The sequence below is a fragment of the Nipponia nippon genome, unplaced genomic scaffold (assembly GCF_047370975.1).
Source record: "Nipponia nippon isolate SJK-2023a ecotype South Korea unplaced genomic scaffold, ASM4737097v1 scaffold_2, whole genome shotgun sequence".
Lineage (NCBI taxonomy): Eukaryota > Metazoa > Chordata > Aves > Pelecaniformes > Threskiornithidae > Nipponia > Nipponia nippon.
Window position 1 is genome coordinate 103,449,064 of NW_028262336.1, and position 20,261 is coordinate 103,469,324.

Here is a 20,261-nt window from a genome sequence, read left to right on the forward strand (position 1 = left end):
AAGTTTTCTCTAAGCAGTGGAACAGTGTTTCTTTAATTAACATAATTTCTTGCATAAACATATTTGGGAAAAGTCTATGACATTTTCCCAGAAATTAGGTTTAAAGTCTAATTTCAGGGAATTGTTTCTGAAAGATTCTTGCTTCAATGGGGATTTAACCAAATGTTAGTACAGGAAAATGCAGTGCTGTGTGAAGGCATTTAGGCATCTGTAATGAAAAGTTTAAATGAGATTTAGCTAATGATGTAAATCAGCAGTTTCTGTGAGCCTTGGCTTTGCAATGCTTTGGCGTTAAGTCAGAAAAGCTGCCCAAAGAGCCTGTAAAAAAAAAAAAAAGTCTTGTTTCTTTCCTTCCCTAGTGATCCTCACATTCCTAAACCAGCCATAAGAATCTGTCATTACTTCCCCTTTGAAACAATTCTACCCTTGAGGCACTATACTGCAAGATACCACTTAGCAGCCCTAAAGAAGCAGTCTGGAGGACTTCACTTAAGCAGTGAGCAGAGACGGGAGTTAGGTAAGGGAAGGACAGGTTATGGTTCAAATTAAGACTGAACAGGAAATGGGCTTCCCCCTTGCACAATCTTTTTTTTTTTTTTTTAGAATGCACCAGGCCCAAATTAGCATTATTTTTTTTTTCCTCAAAACAGGAAAATTTAATGAAACTGACTCTAATGCAAAACATTGTTAGTATGGCACCAGCCTCTTGCAACAAAAAAATACTGAGGCACGTAATATGAATTTCTTCCATGCATGTTGCACTCCTGGTTGATGGTTCCCCAAGCTTCAGAAGACAGGGTAGGAGGAGGAGCAAGCAAGGCAGACTACTGTGATGAGAGAACTAGCCAAGCAACAAGCAGGTCAAGAACAGGGTCGTATTTTTAAAATATTTGGGGGCAGATCACTATTTAGAAGAGATGAACATTCCTTCACTGACTTTACATGGTCTGAACTTGAACATTTCAGAGTTATCCACAATACTTAAAGAGAATAAAGACTATTTCCTATGTGAAGCAAAGCCGAAGACAACAATAGTCCTTGACAGAGAAGCTCTGCTGTTCACCTGGCATTCAGCACGCTGCTGTAGTACTGCTACCCCAGTCCCAATATCCATTGCTGGGCAAAGGAATGTATTTGACTGATACTGCCTCTGGAGGTATGAGGTCTGAGCTGGGCTTTGAGTTTACTGCCAGCTTTGGGGTATGTTTGTTTTATTATACACAAACAGCACAATCTGGCCAAAAATTTGCCTTAAATCAGGTCAATCAGTTTCACATTGAAACTGCACATTTAATGAGAAAATATCTTCTACAGATTGGGTAGGTAGGCATTTAGATCCATATTCTTTTTCCATTATTATGACTTACTGCAGTGACATTAAAGAAACAGATAAGGGCATAAATTGAAGGTAAACGATGGACTTCAGTTTTAACTGTGCATTTTCAGTGCTAGTTTCTCATGTAAGGAGTAAAAATGCCTCAGACAACTCACAAGGGATGTAGTGTGAAATTGTAGTGTGCAGTTTTCTGAAACAGGCACAAGAGCTCAACACACTGGAGCTAATTTCTGTGTCAACTTTCATTCCATACGGATTAGTGCCATTTTGCATAGCTGAAGCACCAACTCTATGCATATATCTGGCAGTGCCATACATATCCAGTTTCCCCGAGCTTTCAGTAATATGAAGTTGCTGCAGACACTGTGGTTTCTCACCAAGTCCATTAGATTTAAGTTACTCTGTTATTCTGTTTCTCACTAATTAAAAGGCTCAAGTGTTTTCAGCTGGATATCTTTCTTCAATCTAGTGAGTCTCTCAATAGTGTGCAAATTTACATACCACAAATACATCCAGGAGTTCAACTATCGATCTGGATTTCCATTTTTTCACCTCACCACAGGAAAAAAAAAATCCTGTTTTCCCTGCCTTCTGGTAGTATTGGTGCCTTTGCTAATCATTGAATTAAGAATCTAATAATATAAACATCAGGATTCACCACCGTCACATGCTTGCACTTGCTAAGAAGAGTTTTTTCTCCACCTTGTTAATGAAATGTGGAGGCCACTTCTGAGGAAAGAGATTCAACTGAGACTATTTTGCAACCTTTGTGAAAAACAAAATTCCCTACTTTCTTCAAGGTTTTGCTAAAAGGGACTCATAATATTTTTTCAGTATCAACACGTCTCCACATGATCCTTTTAAGATCAAAATTCAAAACAAAACAGAAAGCAAATTGTTAATATGAACTACAGTAGTTTCTTTCAAAATGTCACACAGCTAACTCAGCAACATCCAATATCCTACAGCGTCTTGTTCTAAGTATAACAGAAATGCAAGGGCTCGCCCACTTTATAGCAGATCATCTTGAAGCTAAACCCCTAAGCATGAAGAATTAAAATCTCTTCTACCTTTAAAAATATTAGTGCTGATAAATAGCTGAATTGTGTTCAATTTATTTCACTTTTTAATTACTCTTATGAAACATGCTATTTAAAGCCAGAAAAGCACTACAGCCATACATATGTGGGTAATTGATGCTGACAATAAGACTCTTTCAGAGCTTCAAACCTCAACCAGTTCTTTCTGGTGAAACCCGTCATTTTGGTTTGAATACAGCAGGCTTAAGCTCTCGCTTGTGAATTACAGACCTAAAGGCTTTCTTTCCTTTTATTCTTAAATGGCCTTCCTTTCTCTTCATATTGAGCCCATTTCTGTTCTCGTTAGTTATACTCAGAAAGTTCTCTTGAGACAGCCATAATCCCTGAGCTATTCTCCATTTGTCTAAGCTTCAGGTTCCTCTCTTGGCCAGTAAGAAAACAAGTTTGTCCTGGTACCATATTTCATGTTTTCAAACCCTAGGTCACGTTTTGGTAGGCAGCATGGCACTCACTCCTGCTGTGAGAAACTGAGCAGGCAAGGGGCCAAGAGCTGGCAGAGTGCTGACTTGGCTCTTTTCCTCTCACTTACCCACCTAGTCTGCCATTGCCCTAACTTGCTTACCGCAAATGCTAGCCACATGTAAAAGGAGAAACAAAATTCCAGATCCACAACAAAATTCACACTGGAGCGGTTTAATGACTCCTTGTACTTGGCCACCATGCAGTTGCCTGAGATAACAGACTTGGGCCCCAATCAGACTATCATTATTTAAGAGACCAACAAATGATCTTCTGCATTTGTTCTCTTAAGTCACGGTATAATGAGTGAGGCAGATCAACCATGAAAAGATGGAGCTAGAGAAACTCATGCTCTTCCTCTCCTATTTCCAGTTCATAGACCATTCCAAGACACATAGAAGAGTATTTTACAGACAACGCTAGAGATATGGGGCAAAATCAACTTTCTAATTTATGTTATTTGAAGAGAGCAGGGACTGGTGTTGTAGGTTCCCCTCACTGAGGCATGAGAGAACTGGAAGATACAAAATGCTTGGGTTGCAAATGTGCCTTATTTTTATTTTTTTTTTTACTTATTTGAAATAACATTAGCTGAATAATATGAACAAATACTTATTAATTGAAACAAATTTTGAAACCTCTCCTGATTTCAATGGGACCACTTATGGACTATGGCACAATTCAGCTTAAGTGAACTCCCACTTATTTCATTTACAGCATTAGGCACTGTGTGCTAGCCATCACAAACTTTCTACTACTGTAAAATTCCTGATACAGGAGACAGAAGTCTGAAGCGTGCCATTCTACTACGGATGTTGGTAGTCTGTGCTGCATCTTTCACTCAGATCTTGTGTTTAGTCTCCTAGAATGATCTGGCTTAAAATCAAAAACACTAAAACAATAGTCCTGGTACCACTGAAATTTTGCCAAAATATACCTGAGCTGCAAAACACTGGCTTTGATGTCTTTCTGAAGAGGGCGGAAATATAGGTAGATTAAATTGCTGGATTTTTCACCCCTGTTACAGATTCTAAAGATGCTTCTAATAAATTCGAGTTATTTCAGACAGACAAATATTAATGTTTTGATCACAGCTTCATCCCTTCTAAATGCAGCTTTACCATCTTCAGTCAAGCAGAAAATCAGACGTATTCTCAAATGCAACACAGCTCACTTTTCACTGTGTCAACAAATAGCCTCAGGAAAGCAAAGACCACCTTACCATCTAGCTAAGCAGTCTGCAAGATGATAACGTCACATTTCCAAAGGCTCTAAAAAATCAGCAATTACCTTGTTATCATAATGATTCTTTGTATTATGAAAAATAGCATGCCATTACAATTGGCAGGCTGTTACAACTCTGCCAAGTAGAAGCAGATGTGGCAGGTAAGCTTTCCAATGAAAGAAAAATTCTTGGTATAGAGTCAGAATATATTAAGTGCAATTTGCTTTAACTACACATTCACCACTGGAAAGTGTTCAAATAGCATGGAGAGAAGTCTCTCAAATGTTAGCTTCTCAAGGAGCAACTCTGTTTTAAGAACTGATGTTAATCAGTTCACCGAGAGCAAACTTTCTTCAGCTTTAATTACTCCCATCATCACATGAAACCTTGAAACATCTCAAGACTGAGTATTTGTTCACCTACTAGAACAACAACTTGAAAATCATGAACAACGTCACCATTTGGTGACACCTGTCATAAGAAAATGATGGTATCACTAAGAAAATACAGCACTCCGTGCTCCATTATCTTTACTTAGCTTTAAATTTCTCTAACCTATATCTCAGTTAAAAGAAAACATTTAAGGAAAATAAGTCAAGTGTTACAAACTCTTGTCTCACTACTTGTTCTCTGATGTAGCAAAGATTTGCAAAGACATTTTCACAAGTCTCTAGAGGTACTGTCTCTTCTATGCTTGTCCAGCACAATGAACAGGAGAAAGTGCTTTAATATCCTACTCCCAGTAATGGTAGACGGTGACAAAACTGTTCAGTCTGTGACAGACAGGACAAATCCCTGTTCACTGATCTTAATACCGTTAATTGGCTGTGCTTCTTGTGAAGAAGTAACACAAGCTGAGTACATGAGTTGAACATAAACTAACCTGAAGCATTTTTTCTAAGTAGTATATTATTAAATCAACTAATAAAATTCATTGTCAATTACTCATAGAGCTATATATCACATGTTAAAAGAGGTATTAAAGCAACATAATCTAGCCAGATGTTACTACACACAGCAATATCTACATTCAGGAATATCCAGATTAAGTACAGACTTTGGATGGAAAAAAAAGGCCTGTTAATGTGTTTTGTTTACACCTTAAACTGTTCTTTGTTCTTTAAAAACAAAAAAAACCCTACATTTTTTTTTCCTGAATAAGTATATGCCAGTATTCTCAGTTTGATTTATTCCTTCCTTTTGCATCCTCCACAGTCCTATAAAATAATATTAGTCAGGAGAATTCACCAGTCACCTGACAAAGATCTTCGACAAGCCACTGAGGATTCTGTTAAGTACGTAGAATCAGAACTTGAACTCTATGCAACATGTACATCAGAGACAATGTGTCCATATGAACACTCTTATAGCTGGAACCTTTAAAGAGGTAGGCAACCATAAATGTAAATCAAAATTTAGAAAGTTTCTCAAGATAAAAGGCTTATGAGAATTTATGTGTAAAGAGCCTGGACAGGGAATACAAAGGTAAAACTACAGAAAGCCCAGGTATCTGAGTAGACTTAGAGAATTTCACTTTCTTGCTAAAGGAGGTTGAGTGATTTTTCATTACATGCAATTACCATTTTATCAACACCTCTCTTTGTAATCACCAGAAATAGTCCATAATATGGGAAAGTCATAACAAAAATCATATTCCAGGAGGTAACATGGACTTCCCTCAATTAAATTCAATGTTCTTAAACTCCCAAAGTATACTTAAACTCCTTCTCTTTCAAGAACAGCAAAAGCACAGATCTTATGAGTACTCACCACCATCTTCAACCATGAAATGAAAAATGTCACTGGTGGCATTGTCACCCCCTCGTAAAACATAGCATATCTTCATATCATCAATATCAGCTGGAAAGAGTCAGGAAAAACAGATTTTATTTTAAATGCTAAGGTAGGAAATTTTTTATAGAAAAACTTGACATGTATTAAATAGTTCAGCTTCAACAGAGAGACGTCAAGGTTCTCCAGCAGAGGTCAGGAATTTCAGTATTAACAGCACTGAAGTTTTACAGATACCATTCATTCTCCCTCCCTTTACTTCCCCCTCCCCAGTGCCCTCTTTCTTTTAAGATTTATTTACAAAAAGAACTGAAAGGAAATGTAAAAACATAGGCTCAACAGTCAAATATTTTACATTTTTAGTGGTGCATTTTCTTAAACAGAGGTGTATCTCCACTAAGATATTGATTCTGTCATTCTTCATCCTGAGAAGTACTGTAGACATCACAGAAAATCTGTGTCTGAAATGGGAGCAAAACCCAAGGTATTTTCTATGTTAAGTTTTACCCTCCATTCAAGAAGCAAGACAAATTAGTCCACACAACTCCCTCAACCCACCTCTAGAACAACATTACTTCTGGCTTGTGGTCTACCTCTAGGACAGGATATCTCTGCACATTCTGCATTAGAGAGATCTCAATCTCTTTAGTCCCCCACAAAAATGCCCTCTCCATCAGACAATCCTTCCTATCAGCATGTTTTCAAAGGATATGGTATATAATCTATAGGAACTGTCTTAAATAGTGTTCAAACACTTGCAGTGATTGACTGTTTTAAGAACCAAAACAGATGCAATTAAAGTAGACAGACTAGACTTCAGTAAGAAAAAAATCAATGCACAATTTTCAACCATCAATTGCAATAAAGAAAGTATGTAAAAGGTAAACAAATATTTATGAATATTGTGTTTGCTGGTTTCCTTGAGCAGTGATGAGAAACATGTAATATATAAAAACTAATTTTTGTCACTTTCCTTGAAAGACTGCTATTGGTAAAAATCCATGTCTGATACTTTTTTTAAGAAAAAGTGTTAGAAATTAATAGCATTAAAGTGGAGCTCAAGTACCCCCCAAGTTCTCCTCCCATGTTAGGGCACATGTATTAGGAAAAAGAAGCCAAAAGCACTTTTCTTAGAGCTCCTCAAAATCCTCAGTTTCAAAAGTAGCCAGACATCTTCTAGGGCAAACAACTTAAGAACATTATCAGTAAATATATGTCACTGAAGAATCTCTTCCATAAATGTTTTAAAGTTAAAGATCAAAAATTCATGGTGCTGTAAAGAGGATGCAAACAAATACCCCTTCATGCCAGCGGAGCAAATAAATCTTTCATCCTGCAAACACACAAGTACTCAGCTCTGCCCATGTGGGTAGCCTTATCAAAATCCATGGTTTCAACATATATAAAGATAAGCACTTGAGCCAGTGTTTGCAGGACAGGACCACCTCATGAAAAAAAGCCACTTGTCATCCAAACATCTTCATTTCGTCAAAAGAACTGCAAAGGAATGACCTGTTTTCTGTTCACTAAGAACATGTTCAGAGTCACTTGAACAATTCTATGCTTTCCTTCCACTGTTGAGCAGGTTACACTACTTATATTAAAACTTGCCTAGTTGTAAGCACAATTCATTACTGTATAACTACAGTGCCTGATAAATATTAACGTGATATTGGAATTCTCCAACATAATTTTGAAATCCATTCAACATAATTTTCTATAAAAAATATAATTATCTCCACTAGATCAGAGCACTAATTTCCCACTTAAAATTCTGCAAAACTGATGTGGTTATTAAAGGTTACATATATTAATATATATTCCTTAAGAAACAAATGCACTTCACAACATAATTCACTCATCTCTCTGAAAACACTTGCCTAAAAAAGAAGATAAAAAGCATTATCAGGGGTGAATGCTGAATAAAATCATTGCTTGCAAAGAGCTGCATATTTGGCTGGAGTAGCCAGGTAGATATCTTTGGCCTCAGCAGGCTACATGGAGTGCTGAGACATCAACCAAGCTACATTATTGCCAAGGCAGATCCTTACTCTCCACTATTACTTCCCCTTCCTCCTGGCTCCTCAGCACACCTGCAGAGCTGTGGGATGTGACCTGGTCCTTACTCACAAACTTACCCACATGGGACTGGGGACTCCCAAAACAGCACTCAGCAGTCTGTCACACTGTGTACATTCAAAACATTATTCAAACATCAGCTACCTATCTGTTATATACCACTAAACTTCTTTAAATGTGAAAGACTTGGCAGTTCCTTAATAGACTTTCCCCACTTTTAAAGAAATTATCTAATCATAATGAATACCTGCTATGAACAAATTCCAGCCCTGACTTGGAGATGAGTGCAGTACGATTATGCATACACAATATTCTTTGTATGTATTTTTGTCCTAGGACAGCACTAGACTAGAAATTACCATGTGGCAAGTGTTCTTCTTTAAGCATTCTCCATATTTACTCTCACCAAATTGTAAATATAAAGCACAAAGAAATAATAATGAATTAAAAGTGCTGCTTTCAGGTGTAACATGAAGTAACAGATAGTACTTGAATAAACTGAAGGAACTGCTTAATGTGTTTTAAGAATCTTATTTTGTTACTGTCACTTGCCTCTCTCTCTCTCATTCAGATTATTTTAACAATTCAATAGAAAAGACTAAAAAGCACCAACTATTTGCAGAATTTGGGGATCTTTTATCAAGAAGTTAATTCTTCCACACTCTAATACCCCCTTTGAGCAATCCCAATTAACTCTATGAGCCTCACGAGCAAAAGATTACCTACCATACTTGTGGCAGGAGTATTTGATGTAGACTAATTAGAAAACCCCACATGGATTGTTCTTGAACAAAATACACAACAAATCTCCTGGACATACTATATTTTGCACACTATAGTCTGTTTTGACTGGAGGCTTTTAGCTCATCTTGAAAGCTGGGCTAATTCCCTTTCTAGCACTTTATCAAGTTCTGTGGGCAGATATTGAAAAGCAATCTGAAGCATAAGGCAGAAAGCTGTTTGCTAAACAATCGCTCTGCCCTCTCTTTCGGTTACAGGCAATCTGAAAAACCAGACTGCTCCAGCTGCTTGCACACAAAGAATCTTGTTTCATCACTGTTACCTCACTCAAAGCAGTCAGGCTGCCTGTTCATATAACCACAGACCCAAATCCAAGGAATGGGAGCGTCAGGTGGTAGAGTATTAGGATGGACTTCACAAACTATTGAGCAGCTTTCAAAACTCATCTGCATGCAACCCTGAACAGCCTCATCTGACTTCAAAGTTGGCCCACTTTTGAGCAGGGGTTGGACCAAATTACCTCCAGAGTCCAAAATAAATTGGAAGACTGTAACGATGCTTTACAAGCCCCATTAGGACCCACGCATGTTAATGAAACTGGCACTATTCATCATTCTCTAAGATGTTGCCCCACATGGCAGGATAGGACCCCTAAAAAGGGGGGAGATCAAAACATACAAAGAAAGTGTATAACAGCAGGTCCAATGATCAATACAGGAGCATCCCAAAGTCAAAACTATTACTCATGTCCGGTTACAAAATCTGCACTTACATGAGGATCATTGAGAATATGAAAAAAGAGGGTCTTGTTTACTCCCACCCTGAACATTAGATAATTATTTGTCTTGGTATAGCATAAGCATGAAATATGCCTAAATTCACTACTCTAGGTTTGACAGTACTTTGCGCATTAATGGTAGGGGCCACAAGGTGAGGGACAACAGTGAACTACACAGAGTTTTGAGTATGCAGCTTGGTCTACATAAGACCTCTGTGTCTCACATTACTTCTCAAAACTGTAGCCTTCTAGGTTCAGCCAAGAATTTTTGTCTCCCTGCCACTCACAACCTCTCCCATACCCAAAGCAGCTACAGACAAGGGGGCATCTGAGGAAAAAGGAAAGGAAAAGACAGTGCCCTTTCATCCATGACTTTCACTCCCAGGTTATTCTGTGACTTCCAGCAAGTTCTCTTTCCCTGTCCTCAGCAGATGTATTATCCCTGTGTGAGTCTGATGCTTTCTGCCTTTCATGCAGCCTTTCCAGACACCTCTTCTCCCTCAAGTGCTTGGTCCTGCATTCATAAGACACTTTTATGTGTTTACTTCTTAAAATACAAACCATTATAAAAAGCATTTAGGAAGTTGAGAAGAGAGATACCACAGAAATAACACACATGCTCAGGAGGTATTTGTTCATAGAGGCCAATGGACAAAATTATTGAAGAAATGTGTATTTCTTAAAAACACTCTTCAACTCAACACAAATGGGACTGCTTCCGTCAGTACTGTCAGGGAAACTATGAAGTCATATCACTTTCTGGGGATCCTCACTAGCTTTAAAACCATTTTTTTCCTAAGGGTTGCATGCTTCTCACCCAGCTCAGGCAGCCCCAGGATATTAAGAAAGCCTGTGTGAAGACCAGTGAGCATACCACGTGGTCGGACTGCCAACTGAAAGCCAAGTAATAACTGCATTTTGGTCATCTGACAAATGTGTGCCTGGCCACATGGGACAAAAGAGAATGGGATATATACCTATCCTGAGTGCCCCCCCTCCTCGAAAAAATGGACTGTAACAAGACTGTAACACGGGATACATACCAGTATGGGCTCTGTGAAATGAAATACAGCCAGCTACAAGCGTTCATCTCTAGCCCTACCACCTACACAGCCCAGCCTGTCTGGGCCCCTTTAATTTTGAGTCTCCGTGCAGTTGTGCTATCTGCTCACTCCACAGCTGCAGGAGGCTCCAAGAAACTTCATTTCATTTTTAATTAACCAGCTATCAACTCATTGCAAACTAACATGGAAAATTCTCTGGAGAATAGCTAATGCTCCCCTTTCAATTAAAGTTACTTCATAGCCTTGTGTTGAGGCTTTATTTCACACACGCACATGTGGTTTTCATCCTATTTATAGCACCTAGTATTTTAGTTCCATGTACAAAGCAAGTACCACTGACATAATTTTAAAACATTTACATTACCTTTTAATTTACCACAAAAACTTTCTGGTTAAGATTTGTGTAATTAACGCAACAAATGCACTCATAATATACTATTTCCCCATGGCTGGGAAATTATTTTGCTTTTACAGTTAAGTGCCCTCAGACTGTATAGCAACTGATACCCTAGCCATGGTATGACCATTAGTTAATAATAGCTTGGCCACTCCTATAGCATTTTCTAAATAAAACTGTTTAAAGGCAACACTTATCTTCTAAAGGTCCGGAACCACATGCAGCTGAATTCTGTTATCCAAATTGCTATCACTGATAGAAAGTCCAAATCACAGCTATTTGGACTGTAAGCTCTTCACAGCAAAGACACTCCTTTATTCACTGTTTCTCCAGTGGACCCCCTTTCCTGTTTAAAGCTGTCACAGATGCAGTAAATAATAAACAGAACTAAAAACTAATAAAGCCATTGTAAATAAGCTCAATGTTGGAAAGTTTCTCCTATCAATTATTATAGAGTTTAGCATGAAAAAGAATGTTTCCAGTGATCTAAAGAAAGCCTGGAGTATCGTAATACCTTGGGTAAACTGGCTGATGCTATGGTTGCCTTTCCCCAGGTGGATCAGGAAGCCATGGCGTGGACCCTCTGTGATTCTGATCTTGAGAGTAACATGTAAACTGTCCCTGTCTTCCACTTTGAGCACCTTGTTGGTAATCAGAAACCCGATGTGACCTGTGGCCAGAATACGGAGAGTCTGAGCACCCTTGTTTATTACAATTTGAGGTACACTGTTGTCCACAGCCATTATTCGAATCTTCATAGTCTGAGGTTTCCTCGTTTCAAACACAGTGTTGGGGAAGACATAGAAATCGGTATGAGTGCCATCCGTAACAGTGAAAGAGAAGCTATCCTCAGCTGATTCTGTGCCATCGTGTTTGTAGCTGATTAGATTTTCATTTAGATCTTGTTTAGTGAAGGTGGTGACTGGTTTGGAGTTATTGAACATGATCTGACCGTGAACTGGTATTTGAGTGATGATAAATTTTAGCAATGCATCGGGTGTATCTCTGTCTTCTGCAGTCAGTTCAAATGGGGTTATCAGTTTGTATTCATTTTCACTGACTATCAGGTTATGGATTGTGACGACAGGTTTTTTATTGTCCACATCACTGATAGAAATTCTGAAAGTACGAAATACAGGGTTATAGCCATCAGTCACCTCAAACTCAAAGCTGTCCATTTTCACCTCATCTTCTGAAGTGTGAATGTAATAGACTTTATTGCCTGCTAATAGGAGTTGAGTAAAAGTGGAGATGGGTACCCCAGGCTGATCTGTGCATTCAAGATGACCACGAACAGGTGCTCTGGTAATAGTGAAAACTAAGTTCTCATCGGGACTATTCAGGTCACTCGTGCTAAGCAAATCAGTAGTAAGGGTTACCTTCCCTCCTTCCTTCAAAGAAACTCCTTTGCTGATTACATCTGGAAAGACAATATCAATGCTACCTATTGTCACATAGAAGTAGCGGTCAATGAGAGGATTTATTCCATCTGTCACATCAAACTTGATAAGATCACGAACTCCTTCTTGGCCAAAATGCATATATCGAATTAAGTTTCTGTCCACTTCATCTTGGGTGAAGTTCATCCCCAGGGTGATATTCTCAACCCCACCTGAAGGCTTTATTCTCTGCAAGAGGCCTTGTCCTGGCCCGTATCTTATAATGTATGTCAAGGTTTTGTCTTCAGAATCCAGGTCAGTAGCCTTCAATATTCTGTTATGAATAGTTCTAGTTTCCCCTATTTCAATCTCCAAACCATCATTGATGGCCATTCTGGGTGTCTCATCATCTACAGGAATAACCATGATGAGCACAGTTTTCCTAACGGTATGTTTACCATCTGTGAGTTTCACCTCAAAACTGTCCTCCTTTGTCTCAGAGTCATCATGTTCGTAGAGTATGTTGGAGCTCTCTGTTATCTGATCCAAGGTGAAGCTTTCCACTAGGACAGTTCCGTTGACCAGCTGGTTCACAATGTGGCCATGCCTGGGAAGCCTGGTGATTGTGAACATTAACTCATCAGCAGGGATGTCTGCATCAACTGCATTGAGGATAGGGGTATCAATAACCAGGCTCATGCCTTCCATCACAACAAACTCGCGCATAAAGATTTCAGGCTCTTCATCGTTGATCGGCATAATGACAACGGGGAAAAAGTGCCTTTGGGAAAAGTTAATGCCATCAGAACAGCGGAAAGCAAATCTGTCTTCAACAGGCTCTACACCCTTATGTATACTTTGGACATAAAAAATATGCCCTTGACGGAGGTCTTTCAAAATAAAAGCACTTATAGCTATACCTGCTCTGGATTTTTCAGATCCTGGGGCTGGAGAGATGTTCTCTACATACCCAGATGTTGGCTGAGCAACAATGGTGCAGAGTATATCATCATTAGGAGTATCCACATCTTCAGCCCTGAGGTGAGCAGGAGTAATGACTCGTTTGTCACCTTCCGTTACCATGAACTGCTCCCCGACAAAAATCTCTGGGGCTTGACTGTCAACAGGAAGAATGGTCACCAAGACTGAAACTCCTTGAACAACATTGCCCCTGACACTCCACTCCTCAGACAGGTCAGATAAGGTAAGGTTGAAGGTATCTTCTTTGGGCAGAAGGCCTATTTCACCACCAGTGTGAGCATATACCACAGCACCATCCAGCAGATCTCTCTGGGAAAATCTCTCTGCAGGTACCCCTTGGACAAGGATGTTTCCATGCTGAGGAGGATCCTCTACAATGAAGGTCAACATTAAGTCATCTGTATCCTCATCTGTGCCCTGAATGACATTAGCAGTGATTTCAGCAGCACCATTCTCCAGCACATCCAGGTAGGAACCAAGAGTGCCTGGGGGCAACCGTAGCATAGGAACCTCATCATCAACTGGGTGCACGTTCATTTTCAGTGTGATGGGCACAAAATGAACCCCATCACTCACGTCAAGCCTGCAGGTATCACTATTGGTCTCAGCTCCACTGTGCACATACACCACCCTCCCTTGTCTGATATCCTCCAGGCCAAAGACACCTCCAGGAACCAAACTGTATCCAGAAAGCTGCAACTGGCCATACTGAGGAGCCTGGGTCAGGATAAATTTGAGACGGGCAAGTTCAGTATCCGTGTCACTGGCATCCAGCTCAGTTGGACTAAGAACATGGCTGCCTCCCTCAGGCAAAGTGAAGCCAGTATTAGTGATTTCAGGAGGCTGGTTATCCACAGGCTGCAGGTAGATGGTGAAAGTCCCTTCGGCTGCATTGCCAGCTGCATCTTGCACTTGATACTGAAACTGAATCAAATGAGGAGCCACCCCCAGTTCTTCCTGTGGGGGACGGTACGATATCTTGTGATGATTGATCTGGGCTTGGGTGAAGTGGGTAACTTCTACAGAGTGATCTTCAGTCAGCACAAGGGATCCAAGGCGGGCTCCATATACATCTGGCGCGTGGTTAGTGTCAGTGTCAGTGGGGGGCTGGGTTATTGTGTAGTGGAGTTCACGGTCCCCTGAATCCTGATCTGTGTAACACAAGTGCTTCCTCCGCAGTGGGGTCACCTGCTGTTCTGCAACTGTTAAGTGCAGGCTGCTGCTACTGTGCAGTTCTGGGGCTAATCTGTCTACGGGATGTACCCGGATCACAAAAGTCTGTGGTCCGGAGCGGTTGGGTGGGTCATTGTCATCCTGGACTCTAAAGACAAACTGGTCCAACACAACCCCAGGGCCGGGGCTGTGAGGCCCAAAGTGGTGGTAATAGAGACGCCCTTCCACAATGTCCTGCTGCAGCCACTCTCTCACTGGCTTTTCATAGATTACGGAGCTCCCTGCTAAACCTGGCACCCTCCTCCAAGAAAAGCCCTCATCTTCTTCCTCCTCTTCCCAGCCAGGGGGTGGCTGTGCTTGACGGAGGAACAGCTGCCCAGCAGTGGGGCCAGACTCCACTGTGAAGAGCAGGATGGCATCCTGCGAGTCAATGTCAGTAGCGCTAAGAGCACGGGTGGTGATGGGAACTGTTTCACCCTCAGCCATGGCCAGCCCCGTGTTAGCATTGAGTAGGGGTGGCTGGTCATCAGTGGGCACCAAGGTAATGGGGAAAAGGAACTCAACACGGTGGCGAGAGCCACCATCTTCGAGCCGCAGCACCAGGTTGTCACTGAGTGGAGACTCGCTGCCATCATGCTGGTATATGACCCGACCTGCTGCCAGTTCAGCCACTGTGAAGTGTTTACGAGGGGCAGCAAGTGCTGGGGTGTCCTCCAGCAGAGTGAGGTGGCCATGCCTCAGCCCTGCCACCACACTCACCCGCACCTGCTCAAGGTCATCCTCGTCACTTATCACCAGGTTGGGGCTGGGACCGGGGCCTGAGAGAGGCCGTGACTGTCCCTCATAAAGCACGAGGCCAGTGTTGCGGGTGACCACAGGTGCCAGGGTGTTCATGGGCTTCACCACAATGACGAAGGCGAAGGGCTCTGAGGCAGCACCCTCTGGGTCCAACACCTCCAGCTCAAGCTCAAAGAGCCGCTCCCGATCCGAGTCCTCCATGGGTGGCTGGTAGGCGATGCGCAGCTCCCTCACATCCCGCTGGCTGAAGGAGGACACAGGCAAGCTCCGGTCGTCTGTGCTGACCATGTGCCCCTGGCCAGGGCCAAAGGGCGAGGTGATGTTGAAGAGCAGCAGGTCTGGCGGTGACTCGGCATCCTCGGCTGCAAGCATGTCAGGCGTAAGGGCGGTGAGGACAAACTGGTCCACCTCCATCATGAGCATGGCCAAGAAGCTGGGTTTGGGGGCTACGTTCTCAGTCCCAGCCCGGATCCGCACCAGCACCTGGAAGTACTCGCGCTTCAGCAGTGCTCCGCTGCCCGCTGCCTCCCGCAGCTCTGCCACCAGCGGCACCAGGTCACGGTTGGGGGAGCCGCCGGCTGCCGTGTGCCGGTAGCGCAGTCCCAGGCGCAGGAACTCCTCGCAGTCCCACATGGAGGCGGGCACCGGGCCGCCCACCGCCGCCTCCCCACCCGCGGCCGCCGGCGCTGCCACCGCCGCCGGGGGGTAGTTGAGGATCTCTCCGTAGCGGGGCAGCCCGGCCAGCGGCGGCAGCAGGCCCACCCGGCAGCGCTGCCGGCCGGGCTCGAAGGCGAACTCCAGGCTGCGGGCATCCAGCGGGTTGCTGGTGCCCCGCAAGCGCTCGACGGTGAGGGGCAGGTTGCGGGTGACGATCTCCAGCTGGGTGAAGAGCACCTCCACCTCCAGCACCAGGGGCAGCACCAGGGCGCGGCTCGGCGAGTCGTAGCGCAGCTGCAGGCGGACGCGGTCCCGCGCCGGGCTGCGGCCGCCCAGGTGGGAGTACTGCACCTCGCCGGCCCCGAAGTCGCAGGGGAAGCGCCTGGGGCTCAGCCGGCCCGGCCGCTGCCACAGCGGGTCCTCGTCCAGCACGGTGAGGTGGCACCGGTCCCCCGGCTGCACCTGCAGCACCAGGTCCCGCGCAGGGTCCAGCCAGGCGGAGCGGCCCAGGGGCACCCGCAGCCCGCGGTTGGCCACCACGACGGGGGCCGCCTCCGGCGCCCACGGCGAGGAGACCGCGGCGCTGCCTGGCGGCGGCTCCGGCGCCCCCACCCAGAGGCAGCCGGCCAGCAGCAGCAAGCCGGCCAGCAGCCGCCGCGGCGCGGCGGGGAGAGCCTGCATCGTCCTTGACGGCGGAGCGAAGGGCCGGGAGCCCCCGGCAGCGGCGTCTGCGCTCCGCAGGGGCCGAGTCGCGGCGCCGCTCCTGCCGCCCGCGCCGCCCGCCCGCACCCGCTCGCCCCACGCACACGCTGCGCTCTGAGGGGAGCGCTCCCCGCTCCGGAGGAGAGCCCCGCCAGCTGCGAAGCCCCGCCCCGCGCCTCCGAGTGGCCAATGGGCGCCCGCGGGGGGCGAGGCCGTCTGGCTCGATTGGACAGAGCGGATTGCCAATCTTGCAAGCTAGAGAGGGGACAGCCTCCCCATCCCTGCCCCGGCCCCTCAACAGGTTGTTGAGGAGAAGGCGCCGAGAAAGCCGTGCGGGAACGGGGAGGAAGGGAGAGGAAGGGGGGCACGGATCACCCTGCCGGCAGCCACCGCGGGAAAGGCGCCGCGGACCGTCTGGAGCCCCCATGTCGGGGGGCGGGCGGTGCTGCTTGCCCACAGCGGAGGAGCGCACCTCTGCCAGCCCCGGGAGGCAGCGGGAGCGCAGCGCCGCTCCCCGCCTCCCCTGCGCTGAGCCTCCCCGCTCTCGCCTCAAATCCTGGCTCCCTGGGGCAGAATTAGAGCGGGTCTGTCCCCGGGTGGCCGCCGGGGAGGGCTCGGGGTTTCCCTTCCACTCAGGGTACGGGGCGCCAGGTGAGCGCGGGGCGGCGGCGGGTAACGGCCGCCCCTGGCGGCGGGGCAGGAGCGGGGCTGCCCGAGAGCCGCGCCGGGTTAACGGGGGACTGGGGGAGAGAAAGGTCCCTGAGGGAAAGCGGGGCGGGTCACGCCAGGAGAAGCGTCCCGGGGGTGCCGCCGGAGCGGCGGGCGGCTGCGGGGTGGGGGTGTGGGGACCTGCCTGCCGGCACCGCCTTTCCTTGCGCCAGAAAGAAAAGGGATAAAAATCTCCGGGGCAAAACGCATTCGTTAATACCCGGTTTCATTCCTCGGAGGTGACTAGTCACAGCAGTGGGTGAATACAAGCATCACAGTATTTCTGTCTTGTGTCTGCACTAAAAAGCGTATATTAATAAGAGCCCGAGCTTGCAGGAGTTGTTTGCTTTTCAGAATTCCTAGTAGCAGGCTCTGACTTCTTATTCATCTGCTCACAACTGCTAAAATTCTTTCTTGTTAATGAAATGTGATCCACAAGCAAGTTAATGTCTAATTTCTAAGCCTCAAAGAAAGATAATCCGGTAGAAAAAGTTGAGTCCCAGAACCAAGGATCTCCCATAGTTTGACAAACACGGTGTTAGTAGCTCTTCTTGTCAGAGATGACAATATTTGGGATGGAGTGATTGGAATAGCACAGGTACAATGGTCTAGTAACAAGTCCTGGGTTCTGTTTTAAAACAAATAAATAAATTTAAAAGAAAACCCCCAAACCAAAACAAAATGACCCAGCGCAGAGATTTGAGGTAGCATTGGGGTGTTTTGAAGTCCTGTCTGCCTTCGTGGGCATGAGCAGCTTATCTTATTAAAGAACTGTGTACCATCTAAGTTTGATTCCAAATTTAGTCTGTAGTAAAATGAAGTTTTACAGAACCGATGTTCAGTAGAAATCTTCACATTTACTCACTTCAAGGAGGAAAGATTTTCCTTTTTTCAAAATAAATTTCCTTTTGCAGAGTTTGCCACTCAAGCCATTTATGTATGTGCATATATGCATGTGTGTGTAGAGAGACTTAGTGAAAAAGGGTAATAAATCACTTACAAATAGCATCTAGCTTTTTTATTTGTTGTTCTAGCAGAAAGGAAAAGAAGGTATCTAATGGAAAGTGCACTATTTTTTCCAGTTTCTAAAATTTTTAGGTTGTTAGGGATAGCAGGTAAAAATGTACCTTTAAAATATATTCTCTTTAATGATGATGTGTTTTGAACAACATTTGTAACAGAGCAGTCCCTTCTCTGTTAAAATCAGTCCAATATTTGTTGTGATGTTTATCAAGAGATCATATCTGGGACATCTCTTTTCAACTGGTAAAGAGAATTAGAGAAATCTGATAGAGGAAGGAATAGCTTTTGAAATACCTGTGTTGAAAGTGAATGGAGAAGGGCATTCCAACAAATAAATTTTTGAGAGATTTAGCTTCTTAACTGAAAAAAAAAAAAATTGAAGAGAAAAGTAGCGAAGGGATGGGATTGATCCATCTCTGATACAGAAACTTCTCATTTTCAGTGGATACAGGGTCAGGTTCTTTGATCTCTATTATCTCCATCATCCAGTAATAAATCTCCATGTACAAACAGCAGAAGCCCTCTTTATTTTTAGCAGTTGCTGTCTTGTCAAACAAGTCAATGAGCTCTTGTGCCACAGTCCAAGTACAAAGTGCAAGACTTGTTGTTTTTTTTTTTCCTTTTCACAGCACAACATAAAAAGTGCTCCAAATTATAGACTTGATAAGATTTTTGAAAGGATTTTCCTTGGCTTGCTGACTGGTTGCCTTGTGCCAACGCTTGTGTTCAAACCATACTTGAAGAAAATTCATCTTGCCTAAATTCTGATCTAGGGCCATAGCTGTAAAAAAACCATTTTCCTACTAATTTTCTCTGAAGTCAGTGTAACGAATCAGAATTGGGCCCAATAACAAGTCCATTGATATTTTAAAATAATTTCTCTGTGAATAAAGTGACTAGTATTTGACCAGGGAAAAAAAGGATATACATATGCTTGCATGAAAGCTTGCAGCTCTGCTACACTACTGCACTATATTTTTGAGTCTAAACAGAAACAGAAAGCTTTAAGACAAAGAAGACCCACTCATTTAACAGAGTATTAATACATAAAAGTGTGCTTGTGGGAATCTAGTGATGCATATTTCTTCTGAAATAAATTATCTGTGAAGTTCAGTAGGATAAATCTATATTTTAAGACATTTGTTTATTTAAAAATGAATACAAATCTATTCTTATTTTAAATGTAACACTTTCTGAGGGCATCTGGGTTCTGCTTTTGATGATGGATCACAGATTTATATTCCTTATTGTAACCTAAGCAACTCACAGTTCCTGTGTAAGACAAACAGAAGTTTACTGTTCACCAAGTCTGCATACAAATTTATAGTTATCAAAGACTGCCCTCTGTTGATATGGTATAATCTTAACATCTTAACAGTAGCAAAGCCTGATTTTTTTTATTACATTACTTTCCATAGGAGTTTTGTGCTTAATGATGGAATTAATTCCAGAGATGCTCTTCAAATAAATTAGTAAAAATGAAATAATTTTGATGATTAAATACTGGGAAAGGAGACTAAATATGACATACAAATATCAGGGTTTTATAACATTTTCCAAATAGATAGCATGAGTATTTCATAACATACAAGTGCAAAAAGATATGTCATCCCTTGCCAATGTACACTAACTATCTTGCCAAGGAAACTAGGAGAGCAGGAGGAGAGGACGGAATCAGCAAATGAGATTCATGGGACACTTATTGATTGTATAAGTAATTTTGCTATTACAATTCAACTCTGAAGGCCAAGTAAAAGCAAGGTGTACAGTACCTACTGTGGCACAGAGAAAATTTTTGTCATTCACAATATGGCAGGTGATTTGGTGTACAAAGACCAAAGAACAATCCTATATAAATAGCCTGCTGAAA

The 20,261-nt window shown here is 43.4% G+C and overlaps 1 protein-coding gene across 1 annotated transcript in view; it reads right to left on the reverse strand.

The window, feature by feature from the left end:
* FREM2 (FRAS1 related extracellular matrix 2) overlaps window positions 1-16,748 on the reverse strand; it is a 145,489-nt gene extending 128,741 nt beyond the window's left edge. The window contains exons 1-2 of the mRNA XM_087758177.1: window positions 11,485-16,748; window positions 5,891-5,980 (exon numbers count right to left, since the gene is read on the reverse strand). Coding sequence (XP_087614303.1) covers window positions 5,891-5,980; window positions 11,485-16,639 — 5,245 coding nt within the window. The 5' untranslated portion in view covers window positions 16,640-16,748. The remainder of the gene's footprint in view (window positions 1-5,890; window positions 5,981-11,484) is intronic.
* Between the last annotated feature and the right edge of the window lie 3,513 nt (window positions 16,749-20,261).